Raw genomic sequence first — 17,279 nt, forward strand, 5'->3', positions numbered from 1 at the left:
TAAACAACATCCACTATTTTAATGTGAATTAGTGGACAATAATGTAACAGAAAGTGTGATAAATGAATAGTAATGTGCATGAACATGGTATAGTAGTGAGGTGTTGGTATTGAAGAATAAATGTTACAAATGTTATGATCATAGTCATCCACCAGCACCACTAGCTTCCATATAAATGGGAGAAATATGAAAAGACATGTATTTTATTTTAAATATTAAAATGCAATATGTATATATATACTAATAGAAGATATTTAGACGAAATCAAAATTCATTTGGTACTAACTAATATTTTGTTATTTCTGTGTGTAGCGATTATATTTGCGGCTAAAAAAATAACTTAAACGACTCATTAATTATTAAAAAAATTAATTGATAGAAGTTCATATGAGCTCAAATTTTTAAACTCAATAAACGAAGTTTAAATAATTTATTTCTTTTGATTCAATTAGTAGAAATATATAAGATGAATTTGAAAGTGTAAAATTACTAAAACTTAACTCTTATTTGTTTATTTAAAGCTCGCTGCAACTCAATTCAATTAATAACTCGTCTTGAAAATCATTTAAATGAATTTGCAAAAATAATATATTTTACTCAACTCAATTTTTTTACATTCTAATTACGATACGCTTACTCTCTTATAAAATTTAAATCTATAACACGCTAGAAACAAAATTTAAATATTTATTGTCTTTGTTGAAAATAACTTTTTGTTTAATATTTATGTTTTTAAAACCGTATATATTATTTTTTGAATAAAATTCGAATAAATAGCACGTTATTCATTATATTCAAATTAAAAAACTAAATTAGAATTTACAATTATACATATTAAACTATTTTCTCCAAATATTATGGTTTCGTATTTTTCTCCCTCACATTTTAGTTTTGTTTCAAAACACTGATAAATTTTACGATGATTAATTTTATAATTTATTTGTATTATGAAATTAATAACTATTGCAGAATTCATTAAAAAACCAAAATAAAAGTTTATCAAATGGTCAATATTAAAAAGAAAAATAAAAAAAGGTTACGTTATAGAGGAGCCAGTAGGATTCCGGCACGTGTTGTTTCGGCCGAGTAAGCCAATTACAAGAGCCCTTGAAAGTATTCTTCGGCGCTAGAGACCCCCGATTCACCAACACCAGATCCCCCTCCCTCCCACCCCCCACATTCGTTTTCCCTCCATTAACGAGCTTTTTAAGCAGCTTCAATTCCTCCACGATTCTTCGATTTCCGTTTTCCACGCTGGAATACAGAGCCTGAATTGAACCTGAAGATAGTTGCGGCGGGGCGGGGGTTTATTCGGCGCCGATCGCTCCACGAACTTAGTGAAACCCCCCCCAAATGGTGTTGCTCTTACGGTGAAGGTACGACGGTGGTTTCTGGCTTCTGTCTGCTTTATTCTTTTTCTTGAATTGATATTGCTCTCGTTTTGTTTGGGTGATATTTTTTTGTCCATAATTGATTTTGGGTTTGTTAATTTAGGGTTATTGTTCTCTTCTTTTTCAATCGTGTAATTAGGGTTTCGATTCTCTGGTTTTGGCTCCTGATGGTTTGCAGTTGGAAAGTACCCCTTTTCGCTTTCTGGTTTAGTTGTCACCTAGTTCTTTGTGATTTAGTGGTGTACTGAACATACCTAGGGTTTCTGCTTTAGTTTCTTCTCGATGTTTATTTGACTACTATGAAAGCGTAAACCTCTGCCACATTATCATAAAAACAAGAGATGTGCTGTGTCGTTGTTTGTTGTGAGTTTACTTCTAATTGTAATGTAATTTTCTGCTTTCCTCAAATTCCCTTTGTTTGTTATTTCTCTGGTGCCCTATAATTAGGGGTTTTCCATGTGGGTATGTTGGGTTTATTACTATGCTTATTAATGAAGATTCTTCTACCGTGGTTATGAAAATTGAGGGACTCAGGTTTTATGCCTTGACATAAATGACTAGTTTCTTGGTTCTGTGGCTGAAATCTCCACTTACACAATTACAATTTAAGGTTTAAGTTCTTAAAATTGTCGTGAAGTATCACTGAGTTGATGGTATAAGTGTTCAATGGAAAGTTCACTGGCTCAGACTTGATTTTATCCAAAATTAGAATTTAAATTTAAGTATATAGTGTCTTGTCCATGTGTTAGCATTATTTCACTGCATGGATACCATGAATATATGTTTTCCAGATTAGGTTTTGGCATGCAGGATAATTTTGGTAAAGTTGGAATGGGAATAGATTTGTTAAGATGCAGCATACTCAGACATGAAACGCAATAAGCAGACAGGAAAAATGAGTTTGTTTAGCTCATATGAGGAATAGCATTTTTGCAACTCATATTTGTCCATTCAATAATGATATTTTGGTAAGGTACATGGTTTGGAACTAAGATGAAATCTGGGCATAAATTGGCCTAATACTTTGCATCTGCAAAGTAAGTTCACTTAGCTCATATAGGGAATAATGTTACTTTATTGCAAGTCATACATTTTCATTCAATAATGATATTTTGATAAGATACAAGGTTTGAACTGAACCTTAGATAAAATGAACCATATGTTGGCATAATACTTCGAATGAGATCCACCCCAAATACGTATAACAAAATCGTAATATTAAAACAAGTAGTTCAAAGCGAACTAAAAGTGAATAATGTTTGTGCTGCAAAATAAATAAAGTCTTTGAAACAAAATATTCAGTCTTTATGGTTTGGGAAAATTGCAATAATTATTGATATAATTTCTAAAAGACTAAGGAAATGGGGATCATCTACTTTCAGCCTTTAACGTCAAAGGGCAATGTTTAACGGCTATAAAACTGAACATTTTGAAGTGATGGAACTTGATAAGATAACCAATTCTCTACCTCAGCTCTGTTAAGTCTTTTCTAAAGCTCCACGCTTCATGGCTGATAGAATAGAAGAAAAAGGGATTCGGTGCAGGCTTCAGTTTCCACTAGAATGGTTGAATTAAGTTTCAAATCTGACATGACCAAGTCCAAGTCTTTTGATAATGCTCCAATGGCTAGGGGCTTGAGCACCACATTTCTAATATTGCTGGTAGTTGTGTGCCAAATTCTGCAGTGTAAGGAAACTTTCATTGTATACTTACGACTCTATAACTAATTCTGTAGGGTGCATTAAGATTGATCACAGGTAAGATACACAAGGAAAGAAATTATAAAAAATATTTGTACTTGCTGTCTTTTATTTTCTCATTCATCATAAAACTGAATCGAAGTGAGCGGAGATTTAAGATTTTATCTTCTTGGTAGAAATTCAAAAGGATTGTCATCATTTTACTCCCACATCAGAAGTGAAGAAGGAAAAATGTATGTAACACTGTATGATTTGCACCAAACCTTATTTGGGGAAGTTTGTTCAGATATTCCACACTGTTCATTTGGAGAACGCAAATTTACCTTGGAATCAGATAATATAAACAAAAAAACTATGAGATATGGCGATGACGGAAAGAAGTTAGAAAATCATCTACTGGTCCCCCAAAAAAGCTGAACGTTAAGCCTGAACCTGATTGTTTATATACTTGGTATTTGGACTCAATTATTGATTGCAGTTATCGTTTCATGACCTATCTTCTAGTTTCAAGGAGGTTGGTAATTTTATATATGTTAATGGTTTTTCTTGATGAACTTGCAGTGTGTGCCTAAGGTTTGATATTGTGTACCTATAACGAACATGCCTTCACAGTTCAGGTACCTCATAAGCTGTCTCTCTTTCTCATGCACACGCACACACACGCGGTGTTTCTTATCTGATAAAGGTTACATTCATTTACTTCTTTATCATACCTTGCACCCTTGATCTCTTCAAGCTTAATCCGAGACTACCAAATTAATACTTTAGAACTGTTATCTGGAAAATAGCCTAGAACTTCAACTTAATTGGGTGGTCAAACTATTAACAGAATGTGTACTAAGGCTTACAGCTACAGCAATCTCCTAGGCTTGCATTCTGTAAAGTCCGTTAATGAGTCAACATGTAGTCATTTCCATGAACCACCACCCCCTTTCACTTTTTGAAAGCATGTTAATTTTTTTAGGCTTTATTGCTGCTGTGTGGCTATTTTATATACCTATATAACAAACCGGCACATTGTAATACTTCAACACCGCTTGATTCAGTCAACTTTTATGCGGTATGAATTAAATTTTATCGGAACAGGAAAAACTGGTCTTTGTCCGCTGTTGCTAGTACTATGACTTAACTCGTTGTACTAACGACAGAGAAGATTTGGAAGAAAGAGTTCTTTCTTCTGTTTCATATGCAGTAAACCACCCTTTTTATGTTAAGACCAGTTTTTCTGCAGTTGCACTCTTGGATCTGTAACCGTTAAACTTTGAATTCATTCACCTTTTTGGCCAACTGTCTTTCTCTGTCCCACACCTTCTCTCTAATGCATATGCAACCAATGTCTCAGGTTATCAGCTTTCTCAGGAACTATCCTGATATTGGATTGTAACCATAATTTTGCTGTTCTGTTGTTTTGTAGCTTTGATTTTCTGTAATCATGACGGTGTTGTTGCGTATAACCAGTGAAGATGAAAATAGAAACCATTGCTCAAGTTAATAAATCTTTTCTTTGTTTCAGTAAAATCTCAGTCAGTAATGAGCTACTGTCATAGGCGCTGATTCATGGATCCCGATTACAAGAAGTTTGGGAGAGGTACGACTAGTGAATGTGGAGCTTGCTACCTTATTACTAATTTTAACATCCCATTCATCTGTTAATTTTCTTTTTTTTGAGAATTCAGCCTAAATTGAATGCATGAAACCGCATTCTTATTGATGGGTGAGTTTCAGTAGCTGCTGACCCTGTTGGAATTATGTTGGTAATAGAAATTTGGGTTCTGATTGGCAACTGGAGTTCCTGATCAAACAAATACCTTCTCATGGCTTTCTTATTAGATTAGTAGCATATCTCCGATTCTCCATTTGTTATCTGTTGTCCAGTATACATATATTAATTGATGAGAATTTATTTTATAGAATAAGGTGATCAAATTTGTCAAAATTTATAATTGTCTTCTGCAAGTTGGAGAAATCAGAGAAGCTAATAGCCTGGAAATGTATACTAGTGTGACTTAAATCTTACTTGGTGGAAAACTATTTGTGCTTTCATTGGAACCATTTGTTCTGAAGATGGGAAGTAAGACTTTGTAGACTAACTAATGGATTGGTGGTTCATTTGGTGATAACTTTTGGATGGAATTAGTTTGGATAAAATGAAGTAACAACTACAAACAGACAGAAAGAGCCACCAACCCTTGCTGATATCTATCATGAAACTCGGAATTGATGCTCTCAAAAGCACCTTTGTTACAGTTAATTTCTCAAAATCAGTTCTTTGATTTGTTTATTTCTTCCAGTTTTAGTTAATCTCAGCCATGACATGTTATCCTCAATTTTTGTTCTGATATTTAAACCACCTTTGTGGCGTATTCTTAAAATTAGGGCCAAGAGAACTTACAGGTGCTGTGGATCTTATAAGTCACTACAAGTTGTTGCCTCACCACGATTTCTTCTGCAAGAGGGCGCTTCCTGTGTCAATATCAGACACGCACTACCTTCACAATGTGGTTGGAGACACAGAAATCAGGAAAGGGGAGGGGATGCAATTGAGCGAGCTCATTCAAGATACGTCCTTATCTAGAGAAACTAATACACGTATACAACCTTTTGACCTAGATATTCTGAAGGAAGCCTTTCAACTGAGGGAAACGGCTCCAGTTGATCTTCCTCCTGTGAGTTTCTACGCATTGGATTACCAATTTATTTGGTTGCTTATTGATAATCCTTCTACCTGCTATTAAAAGATTGGGGCTTATTTTCTGGAGCCTTTTGGATTTGCCTTCTATGCTATAAATTCTGCTGCTGGGAGAACTGATCTGTAGTCTTGTAATGTCTTATAGTCTGAGAAGGGTATTCCTACCATTGCTGGGAAATCTAAAAGCGAGTCCAAGGACAAGGAGAAGAAACATAAAAAGCACAAGGACAAAGACAAAGACAAAGACAAGGATAAAGAGCACAAGAAGCACAAGCATCGGCATAAAGATCGAAGCAAAGACAAGGACAAGGAGAAGAAAAAAGATAAAAGTGGCCATCATGATTCTGGCAATGACCACTCGAAAAGACATCATGAGAAGGTGGGAAATTTAAATTTTCTGCTAACCTTAGTGTTACTCAAAGCAAAATGTGCTTAATAGGTGTTCTTATCGTATGTTTTCTTTGAAATGGCAACTATTATTGTGTGGCACAAACCTTATGGAGTGCTTCTTTTGAAATAGCATCCATGATTATGTGGCAAAAAGCTTAATTGCCTTTTATTGAAGTTTACGACCCGTGACTTTCTATTTTCATAGGATTCTACTTTCTGGTGAGACATATATGCATGCATAAACACTTGTGAGAGTGGATGAGTGGAATTTCAACAGTTTTAGCATTGACTTCTATTTGGTTCACTGATATCCTTGGTTAACTTCTTGATATACTGACCATATCATGATATTATTGATTGATTTAAACCAAATTTCCTTCGTCAATATATGGTATTTCAGAAGAGAAAACACGATGGAGACGAGGACGGCAGCGATGTTCATAAACACAAGAAAAGTAAGGTGAGAAGAGGACAACTAGACAGTTTCTTTCAGTTTTTATTGGGCTTTTTGCATGTCCTAAGTTATTGTACTGAAGTAATATGATTGTCATCACTGGTTAACATTCAATCTTGTTCCTAAACGCTTTTCCGAATGACATATCTGACACCTGAAATAATGCAGCACAAGAGCTCAAAGATAGATGAGATGGGAGCAATAAAGGTAGCAGGATGAGAAGTGGTGCTTGATCTTTTAATTTTGTCATCAGATGTTGGAGTTGAGAGTTGAGGGATTCTTTGTTTACTGTTATCAAGTTACCTAAGGTACATAATCACTTATTAGTGAAAACTTATTTCTGTCATTATGTTTCATCTTATTCATTATACTGATATGGCATTCTAGTTTTAGTTGTTTGGTTAGAAGTGTCGAGGCCTCTTATCTTCATTTATAACTGAGGTGGTGAGTATGGGTAGTCAATAGGCTCAATTAAATCAAATGAACATGAGTGGAGCAACTTCTAACTAGAAATTGACGTGATAGCAAAGAGCACAGAGCAACCCTAACCCAACCCTACCCCACCCCACCAAAGAAAAATAAAAGAAAAGAAAGAAGGGAAGGATAATAAATATTGAGTATGATACACTGTTATTGTTATGACAGCTTTGCAGTCGGTGCCCTTGAAGGATTGTGGGCATTTGTGTTTGAATATAATGCCGATGTGGAGTTTTGCAGTTGATGTTTATCAGGAGTAACAATCAAATTATAAATACTGGAAAACCTGATCCTACTTGCTTTCTCCCTTCTTTACGGTTGTCTACCCTGTACCTACAGTATTTTGTTCCATGTGATGAATACAAGAACGGCCACAGCTTTGTCAGTCAGCTATGCTTTTAGCCATACTTCTATATTTATGTTGCGATAGATCCTAAAAATCATCCGTGCAGCACAAGTTTAAAATTTTAAAGAACAGATTGCTGCTGCAAACTTAAAATTGTGAATGGGAAACTAGAGTGGCACTGAGCTCCTAGGGTGATTATGTGATCCAGGGCCTTGGAATTTCCTCATCCTGCAACTAGGGACTGCATAAGAGAGATACATTGTCTCGGAGAGCTTCCATATGAGTGGAATTGCAAATGCCATTTAGTTTTTTCTTTAATGGAGTGAGAGGTGTCCGTCTTCTTGATGACATTTTCTTTCTAATTTTGCTTTTATCAGCATTTTATTTTTGAATATTATTATAAAACATGTAACATGGAAAACGCTTGTGAGGTCTTGAGCAATTTTTCTCTTTCACTTACAATTTTTTATGCACAAGCTTTGTTTTTGTGTGTGATATGCTGTATTCTTGTGTTATCTGCACTATTGAAGACATAGTATTCCCTAGATGAGAATTCTGTTAAAGGTGTAACATTGTTGAATTACTTCTGCAAATATTCTGCTTAGCCCTTTTGTACTGAAAGGAATTTCACAGATATGGAATGAATTGGTGGAAAGATCTAGAGGAAATAATTTGAACAGAGAAAAAAGGCTCACAGGATCTGTTTAGGTGAGGGAACTGAATACTTGAGGATAATATCGCTAGCTAGTTTTGTTTGAGCCTCTCTTTTGCTACAAACATTAACAACAACCCAATGCCTCATGAGATCCATGGAGCTTCATCTATTCTCAGGATTAACCTTTTTCATGCTATTATGAAACAAGGCTGCTGAATTTGGAGTTCTTCCAATCTTTTCATTTCTTGTAAGGTTTATTGTGACTTGCATGAAACCCCCAGTTGCAGAGATGTAACTTGACTTAAAAGAGTGGAATTGTACTTCCTAGGGATTGAAGCATTTGGGGATGAAAATTTGATCTGGTAGATATGGAAGTAAAGACTTCAGTTATGGGGATGTAGACACCCAGGAAAGAGTGCTGTCTCATAGTAGGGGTGCAACATCCTAGGTTACATTTAGTATGTCGATCCCTGTTTCCTAAGTTGTCAATTCTACTATACCCATAAATGTGGGTGAGTGGGGGTCTCCTTTTGACTCTTCAACCATGTTGACTGATGCTGATGCACCCAATCCTGATAGAAATTACACCTTTGTAACTAGTCAGTAATACTTGTGCAAGACCAATATATCGAGGGTTCATTTAGGTATGTTGGTTAAATGATGGTATATGCTCAAGTTGGCAGTTTCAGTAAAAACTCAAATTCCAGACTGTAATACAAAACATACTGAACCGAGGGTTGGCATATCCTCTGAGAAGCCGAAATTGCATTTCAAGAATCCTAATAGCATAATAAGATTTTCAGTTTAAAGACATCTATGCAGGCAGGCATTGTTTTATGCATTGCTTTCTCTTCAGGCTGCTGATAATTTTTTGGGGTTATCCTTCTCAGATCAAAGCGCACATATCTAAATATCTAATTGTTGAGCTTGCTCCTCTGCACATAGCAGACTGGTTGGTGTTGTATTAGAGGTAGACTCATACTTCAAGGATTTCCTTGTGTGGTCCTTTTGTGTATGACCACCATGATTGTGGTTTAGGGGTTATATCATGGGTTTTTCACATAAATGTCACAAGTTTCAACTTCATTGAGGATGTAGAGCTCACCTTTTTATATAGGTGTATTATGGGAGTGGTGGCCGGCTTATAATGCCGACTCTAGTGCGAACTGGGGCTAATCCCTAGTGTGTTTGGTGGGCCTATAGTGACAAAGTTGGTAATTTGTTAACGAGTTTTGGCTGAAAGAATAGCTTCTGGCGGTTAGAATCTCTTAATTGGGCAGAACCAGTGGTTAATGCCCCTAAGTTAGCCAAACAAAAATTTTGTGTATGGCAGAATCTCACCTCTTAAATATTAAGATAATTTCATGACATTCATCTCTAGTAGCTTCAGATGCATAATGGAGGAATTTTCTAAATAGAAATGCTTACGGTAGATTGAGCTTAGGCTTCATAACTAATTATAATTAGATCATACCTTTTCTGTTGGCTGCAATGAGTGGGAAAAAGATATTGGCCTCTGAGAAGTGGTCTGCTTCTGAAAGCCATGAAATCTATGAATATGATCACCCCCATAATCATTTCTGGATCTTCCCCAGACTCTGAAGGTTTCAAGGGAATGGGATATAATATCAAATTCTACCTGTTGGAGGTATTGCATGGGCTTTGATTTCTTGTTCAGTTCTTCCTCTAGTGAAGAAGTTCCCTATTTGTAGAGTTACTCTTCAAGAAGTCAATGTTCCATCATATCCTCTGGCCCCCAATCCTTTTATCCTAGTGGTAGCGGAATTGTTTTTTTAAGTGACTGCACTAATGTTCCTTATGAATTAACTGCCAGGCATGGAGTATTACTTGGAAGTTGGAACTGTTTTGCTTGCTCTGTGAAAGCATTATCTAATCTGGTTATTCATCTCTATTTATTTCACAGTAATAAAATTGATACTTGAATTGTAAAGGCCCTAAAAGCATAATAAGTAAAAAATGTAACCTAATCACTCTATTTGCTACTGTTATGCTATTAATATTTGATGGATGCTTGCATGGCTGAGGGTCTTGAGCAGTTTTGAACCTTAGCTGGCAATAGGCCACGTTGTGTACATAGTCTTACTTTACACCTACAAGGCGTGAGTGCTTCTTTTACATATGTTTGCATTTTCTTTCCATGCAGAGCTTTATTTGGACATACTAAAGATTGCCAAGAAGGTGAATTCACTCGCTGCAGTGAATTCAAGGTACAAAATGTTGAAAATGGACTTGCCTGTGTTGTATCATATTTCTGGTGGCGATATTGAAAAATACTTTGTTTCAATTCATTGGTTTGTAGTGATAAAATGGATGTCTGGGTTAATTCATTGATTTTCTTCATCGTTCTTCCCCTGAGATTTCTAGGTAGAAAGTTTTGAAGTAATCTAATCAGCTTGCAGCATTGGGTAGTCAAAATAGATGTAGTTAGGTCTGGTGTCTTTTTAATCCTCAAAAGAGGGTACCTGATTTGTAAGGATATGGCAATGTGTATTAGTTTGGATAGTTGAGATTAAATAGATGCAATTTTATACGAGGAACAAGTGGGAACAGTCAATATTCTTGTCACAAGTAGCTGGAATCCAGCCATCATATGTCTATTGTTAGGATTAAATAAATGCTCAATATGTTTCTTGGCACTGCAGATGAGACGATTCCCGTCTAGAAGGGCAAGTTGAAAAGTCTATTCTTATACAAAGGGTACATTTTTCCTATCAACATTAGGCTTGATCCATGTTGAAGTAGACAACATTCTGGGATACCTGACTTGTTTGTCCTAATATTCTTCTTTTGGGTTCTCATCAAAATGGTCGGAGTCATAGATGGCCCGAAATTGTTCCTGTTATGATTTAGAACCTCCTGTGATGAGAATATATGCAACCATTCTAACATGGCATTGACATTGATTGCAGAATATACGCAGCTATTAGTCGTTGTGTCCTGTGATGAGAATATATTCATGTTTGTGTCTGAGTTATGATTCTTGATGTATCTTATTCTCTTTCTACACCGAGGAACAGTGTCAATCCAACAACACGGTTATACCATGACCTTGACCTTGTTTGTTAAATGCTGTTGTTATGGTATGTGTTTGAGTGCATACAAAAGCAGGTAGAAAAGAGACTCTTTAATGCAATCAATGTCAATGCCATGTTAGAATGGGTGTGATGGTTTATCATCAATATAAACTTAAATCCAGATGTATAAGAGGTAAAAATTGAAGGTGACGGAGAGTTCGAGGACAAAAAAGTCATAAAGAAAATAGTAAAATTTGAGTGTCTGAAAAAATATATCAATATTTATAATTTTACTAATGAGATACCGACATATATGGGTTTTATGTATAAATTTTTTATTTAAATTAATTTAAATTTAAGCAATTTCAAAATAGAATTTTATAAATTAAAATAATCCAAGCAGCCCTTAAAAGGCACGAAAATGACTCAATAACACTTTTCCTATTCGCGTAAGGTCTGTTAGACGCTGCTATTAAAAGTTAAATAATCGAATGTGTAATCTTAATTCTATTGAAATATCAAACATGCCAAAATTCTCTCAATTAAAATGGTCTATTTTATGTGTACGTTATTCTTATGAATTTTGTACTTGGATTAATATATCGGAAAAAAATAAAATAAAATTATCAAGTTTTCTGGATATCGCAAGTCAAATAATCATGTCAACAAAATCAAATATGTTAGTGAAATGGTGGATCCAATTTGAATAAAAAGATAGGAATGTAGGCGGAGCGTGAAGTATGGATAGTAATGGACCACAGGCACAAACCAATAATCATTGTAGTAGCAGTCCAGCTCCAGCTCCAGCTCCAGCACATACAATACATGTTCATATATTCTCCAATTATTAATAATTTCATGTCTTATGTTTTCATTTATATAGTATTTATTATTATGTATCAGAGAAGTAGAAATCAATGGTTACAAGCGTATGTATGTATAGGGCTTTACTCGTATATGTATTTGTATGTATAGAGTATAAGTATGACTGACCCCCTCCCCCATATGAATACTTGTTAATGATAGCCATTACCACAGCCATTGCCAAGGCCAGGGAGAAGAACAGCCCATCTCGCAAAATGCACTTCCATTTCCACCTCCGAGTTTTGGATCTAAGATCTCTTGCGGATTTCGTGCTGTTGAAGTTAGTGATTTAGTATCTTTTTTTACTTTCCGGAAGAAAGAATCGCGGAATGAGGGTTTTGGGGGAGTCGTGGTGTTTCTGTAATGGTGGAGGCAAATCGGAGAGAATGAAGGCCGCCATTTTCTCCGGCAAGGCTCCTGCCATGGCCAGAATCGCTGCTGGAGGCACCGGTTTATTGATCCACCGGAATCTGCTTCTCACCACCCACGCTACTCTGCCTTCCGTCGCCGCTGCTGAAGCTGCCGAGATCCGACTCCACAGTGGCCTTTCCGCTGGCCTTTTCCCTCACAGGTCCGTTTTAAGGGATGCTCTGTTGAATGTCTTGGATTTTGGTAATTTCAAATTTATTGAGAGAGAGATGAATGAATACGTTGAACTTATTGTGTTTGAACTTTGAAGTAGTAGTATGTTGTCAAATGTAGATAGTTGGTTGGATGATGAAATGGAAAAAGCGCAAAAACCTGCGGCTGAATGCTCGTTATTTTACGTGTGAATTTCTTACGTCTCTGATTGATATTGGATTTGACAGAGATCACTGTGCTGGAGATTCTTTGCTTAAGATTTTACTTCTATTAGATAAAATATAGTAGGGACTTTGCTTTAATTGATGTAATTGACCACCATCCATGTTGGAGAACATAGTGATAGCATTGTGTGGTATGTTGTCATTTCGACTGAAAAATTATAGCGATATATGAGTGGTTGGGAATCTTGCTCTACCTTTTTAAAAGATGTAATAATTATGTGAGCAGCAACAAGACCATTGATTGAAATGATGATGGCACTTAAGCTATCAGCATCTTTGCCTTTTGATGTATGCGTGGAAACTTTGCCGCTACCAAATTAGAGTACCATGATTTGTTGCTTCATTCTATTTTCTGCACTACCAAAATAAGGAGTCAGAAATGTTAATTTCATTGCCAAAGAAGGTTGTGAAAGCTTTCTGTAACCATTTTACTGAATATTGATGTTTTCCATGTCAAAGATAATATGCTGCAGTTATGAGGTCATGACCCCTGCAATTCATTTTTATTTCATAAAAGCTACCCTTGAATGCTGCTGTTGATACATTTTTATGTTTTTTAGTGTTTGAAAAAGGGATACAGTTTTTAACTAGTCCAGATTCATAATTTTATTGTGTATGGACTGTTAAACTTTTCACAACAGCACAAAGTGAGCTTATGGCTGCTTCCTCCTTTACTTTGACACATACGTCCAGTTATAGTGTTATTAACACTTATTGGACTCAATAGTTATTAGTAATTAGTGTAATTCATATGGTCTTCCATCTTCTTGTGCTTATAAAATCCAGTTATACACGTTGCCATTATGGCGATAACTTACCACTAGAATATTTTGAAGTAGTGTATACTGCATGCGTGCTAATAAAGTTTATAATTTTGCAGTTCTAGCATCTGTCATGATTATGATTAAAAATGACATTCAGAGGTTGTTCCTCTGCTGATAGTATAACTAATAAGGGAATTGAAAATGATATGTTGACATATGTGAATCGAGAAAGTATCTATTGCTATTTATAAGTTAATAAGTAGTTCTTAATTGCACCTTTTAAAAAAAAAAAGGAAAGAAAAGAAAAAAGAAGGAAATAAAGATAGGAACTGTAGACCACACTGCATGAAGAATAACTTGTCTGTTACCAGCCATGCTAGCGTGGATTTTCCTGGTTTCTTGATTTTGATTGGCTGTCTTTCTTTGAAGAAAAAGATGAGAAATGAAACAGAAGGTGCCTGACATCCACCCAAATGCAATGCATGCCTTCTCTAATATCTTCACCTATTAATTCCAGGTTCTTTATTACAAGCTCTGTTCTTGATCTAACAATTGTGGGCCTTGATGCCCTGGATGAAGAGTCAAATGCACCGATCCAGCAACCTCATTACTTGAAAACTTGTTCAAAACCAAATCTGGAGCTTGGAAGTACGGTTTATTTCTTAGGATACACAGAAAAACAGGAGTTGACAATGGGTGAAGGGAAGGTAGTAATAGCTACTGACAATCTGATAAAGTTGTCAACTGATGGAGTAATTTGGAGCCCAGGTTCTGCTGGTTTTGATGTTCATGGAAATCTTGCATTCATGGTTTGTGATCCTATGAAGCTCGCAACATCTCCAAACACCAAATCTGCATCAACTTCATCATCTTCGACATCATCGTGGAAGAAAGATTTCCCCATGCAATTTGGTATCCCTATCCCCATCATCTGTGATTGGCTAAACCAGCATTGGGAGGGGAACCTCGATGAACTCAATAAACCCAAATTACCCTTGATACGGCTGATGTCCTCTGGTCAGAAAAGTGAGCATTCTTGTGCATCGTTCACAATGCGGAGGGTTTTTAAGTCGACTGAAGGTGAAAATGAGGGGACTCCGACATCATCAAATGTACTGTCTAGACCTCTAGAGCAGTCTGCAGCCAGTTCTGCTGTTTTCAACACTTCGAAAGACAGGAAGTTAACCGATGACACACAAAATGCGACGCATATGCAGGGGATTCCAACTCCAGAAATCTACGAGTCCCCAATGTTAACTTCCACTAAAGTGAAGAAGGAAGATGTAACTCAAATTCAGCTTTTGGATATCAACTTCCCACCAAGAATTGCTAAAGCTGCAGCATCACCACAACCATCGAGAAAGATACTGCCAAACTCTGATCAACATTATGTCAAGGATTTCTTGTTGCAGCAACTCCAGGAAGGACAACATTGCAACATAGGACCATCCAGCCCCACGGCAGATGCTGAATCAACAGGATCTGTTAATGGTGCCCAGTGTGATATCCAGTCTAGTTCTTTCCCAGTCGAGATTTCAGAGGCTCCACATGACTACAGCAGCGAAGGAGAAACTACAATGTACTCTGCCGAAACTGCTGAGAGCCGTAACTATCCCAGTCCAAGAGAGGGAAAGTTTCATCAAGTTGGAAGGAGTCAGAGTTGCGTAAACTACAACAGGTGGGGGGCGGTACAGAAAAATTCAGTGCCCCGTGGAGCTATGCTCGAAAAGCACCGGAGCTTTGTGCAAGGGAGGAAAGTATATTCCCAAGGTGCAACTTCTCAAAGGAGTAACGACTTCTTCAGCCCAACGGTTTCTTCCATCATGAAGAAACGCAACAACTTGGAGCAACCAAACAGGCCCCGGCAGAGCTCAGTCCACTCATCTCCAAGGTGGATGTTCTAACAATTAGCCATAGTTGGAAGTTGCTTTTGATTTGTTTCTTTGCCTATACTTGTATAATTCATTGTGATAGTAAATAATTGGAAAAAAGCATAAGATAGCATTTCTTCTTCTTTTCCATTGGGGCTACTAAGGAACTAGTGTTTTTGTTAGTGATCAGCCAAATTCTTGTCTATAAACTTAAGCCATTGGCAATTGCAATGTGTGATGATATTGGCTCAAGATTTTTGTGTTTATTCTTAAATCAATACAAGATTTTAGCTACTATTTGATTCTAATATGATGTTTTTAGGGACCCTAAACTTATAGGTGTGGGATGTATGTGATTCATTAAATGTGTGACGATGAAATAGATTATGATTAAGTTATGATTTGAAGATAACTGAGAAGCAGGCCTTTTATGCCAGGCCCAGGAAGGTATGGACCAGTATGCCTCATGGCTGAAAGACACATGTCTTGATCTGAGAAGACCTGATGGTGTCCATATATTAGCTGAAAATTACAGAAGCTTCAGTTTAATGGGATTAGAGATGCTTCCATTGCTATATTTTTATCTTATCTAATTTGATTGTCGAAGTGCTAATATTGAAAACAAGTTTGATACCTCCTTTGTTTATGCAGATTTTCAGCTTATTTCCTTCGTCATATTGAGCCAATCAGTATGAGCTCCGATTCATATGACCTTATGATCGTAGAAAAAATAGCATAGATGAGGTCCTATAAGACGCATACGTCCAAATTCCACCAATGTATTAGTGTAAATATACTTTAATAATAATTATGAATTAGTGACTAATATTTGATATTGATTTTTAGTATATCAAGTGTTATAACCACATTACAAATCAAGCAGGCATGCGAAATAGCTATATTTTATTATAGTTATGGGCCGGACCAATCAACAGAAGCCCAAGTACTGCAAGCTGCATGGGCCTCCTTAAGTGTAAATAAGGCCTACCAGCCCAATTTGTCTAAAGGTTAGATATTTATAATAAATACTAAACAATTCACACTTGTGATTCCATTGAATTTATTTTACAATATTAATCTCTAGTAATGTTAGTTCCTATAACATATTCATTTGATAGATGTCTTCTTGGAGACACAACCACATTATGACTAAGAAAAGATTGCACATTTGATGGTATTTTCTGGATTTGGTTCGTCAACTCGCCATATACGTAGATTTATTTATATTCTATTGTCGATGATGGTATCTCGATTGAATAATTTACTATTATTATCTTTAAATATGGTTTAAGCATAGAATCTATTATTATGCCAAATGTATGGTTACAAAAATCAACCCCTCACCTTTATTTTCTTCATTCCCAAATCTTGTCCTTTCCTTTTCTTTCTTGTCCTATACCATAAATATAAAAATATTGCACATAGAATAGTTAGAGATGGCAAAAACCATGCAAACATTTGCATAAAGTAGTGAAACCATGCACCAACTCCTTTGCTTTTTTTGCTTTTCCTTTTCTTCTTATCACTTTCTCCTTTTCCTTTTCGCTAATAGGCTCCTCCTTTTATTGGAATCCTAGATACTTGTTTCATTTCATGGATTCTAATCATCATTTATCCTATACTCGATCGTTTTCACGACTTGCTGATATTAGTATCATTACGTCTATAATGACTATATATGTAACTAAATATTACAAAATACGTCAGACGAATATTTTCAAAGTAGTATCGAGATTTTCGTAAAGATTCGATATGCGAGTCACAACTATTATTGCAAATGATTTATGAGAAAAGTTGTGGGCATTTATCCCACTTGTTTTACGCATGAAGAGTTATA

The 17,279-nt window shown here is 36.0% G+C and overlaps 2 protein-coding genes across 4 annotated transcripts; both read left to right on the forward strand.

The window, feature by feature from the left end:
- The first annotated feature begins 1,126 nt into the window (after window positions 1–1,126).
- Window positions 1,127–11,056, forward strand: MED19A (mediator of RNA polymerase II transcription subunit 19a-like protein). 2 transcript variants are annotated; one of them, XM_088884759.1, is made up of 9 exons: window positions 1,127–1,376; window positions 3,653–3,708; window positions 4,605–4,679; window positions 5,468–5,757; window positions 5,926–6,159; window positions 6,571–6,630; window positions 6,793–6,932; window positions 10,267–10,330; window positions 10,766–11,056. In XM_088884759.1, the coding sequence occupies exons 3-7, from the start codon at window positions 4,649–4,651 to the stop codon at window positions 6,841–6,843; spliced, it is 666 nt and encodes a 221-aa protein (XP_088740885.1). In that variant the 5' UTR covers window positions 1,127–1,376; window positions 3,653–3,708; window positions 4,605–4,648; the 3' UTR covers window positions 6,844–6,932; window positions 10,267–10,330; window positions 10,766–11,056. The 2 variants fall into 2 exon arrangements, with proteins under 2 accessions (XP_088740885.1, XP_011089581.1); XM_011091279.3 differs by lacking the exon at window positions 10,766–11,056 and having other exon boundaries at window positions 10,267–10,463.
- On the forward strand, window positions 6,857–15,841 carry LOC105170501 (uncharacterized). Of its 2 annotated transcripts, XM_088884758.1 has the most exons (4): window positions 6,857–6,932; window positions 10,267–10,330; window positions 12,176–12,572; window positions 14,089–15,841. In XM_088884758.1, exons 3-4 carry the CDS (start codon window positions 12,331–12,333, stop codon window positions 15,473–15,475), a joined length of 1,629 nt encoding a protein of 542 aa, XP_088740884.1. In that variant the 5' UTR covers window positions 6,857–6,932; window positions 10,267–10,330; window positions 12,176–12,330; the 3' UTR covers window positions 15,476–15,841. The 2 variants fall into 2 exon arrangements, with proteins under 2 accessions (XP_088740884.1, XP_020552409.1); XM_020696750.2 differs by lacking the exon at window positions 6,857–6,932 and having other exon boundaries at window positions 10,296–10,330; window positions 12,164–12,572.
- Window positions 15,842–17,279: the final 1,438 nt, after the last annotated feature.

The sequence above is a fragment of the Sesamum indicum genome, linkage group LG9 (genome assembly GCF_026168435.1).
Source record: "Sesamum indicum cultivar Baizhima isolate 11 linkage group LG9, ASM2616843v1, whole genome shotgun sequence".
Classification (NCBI taxonomy): Eukaryota; Viridiplantae; Streptophyta; class Magnoliopsida; order Lamiales; family Pedaliaceae; genus Sesamum; species Sesamum indicum.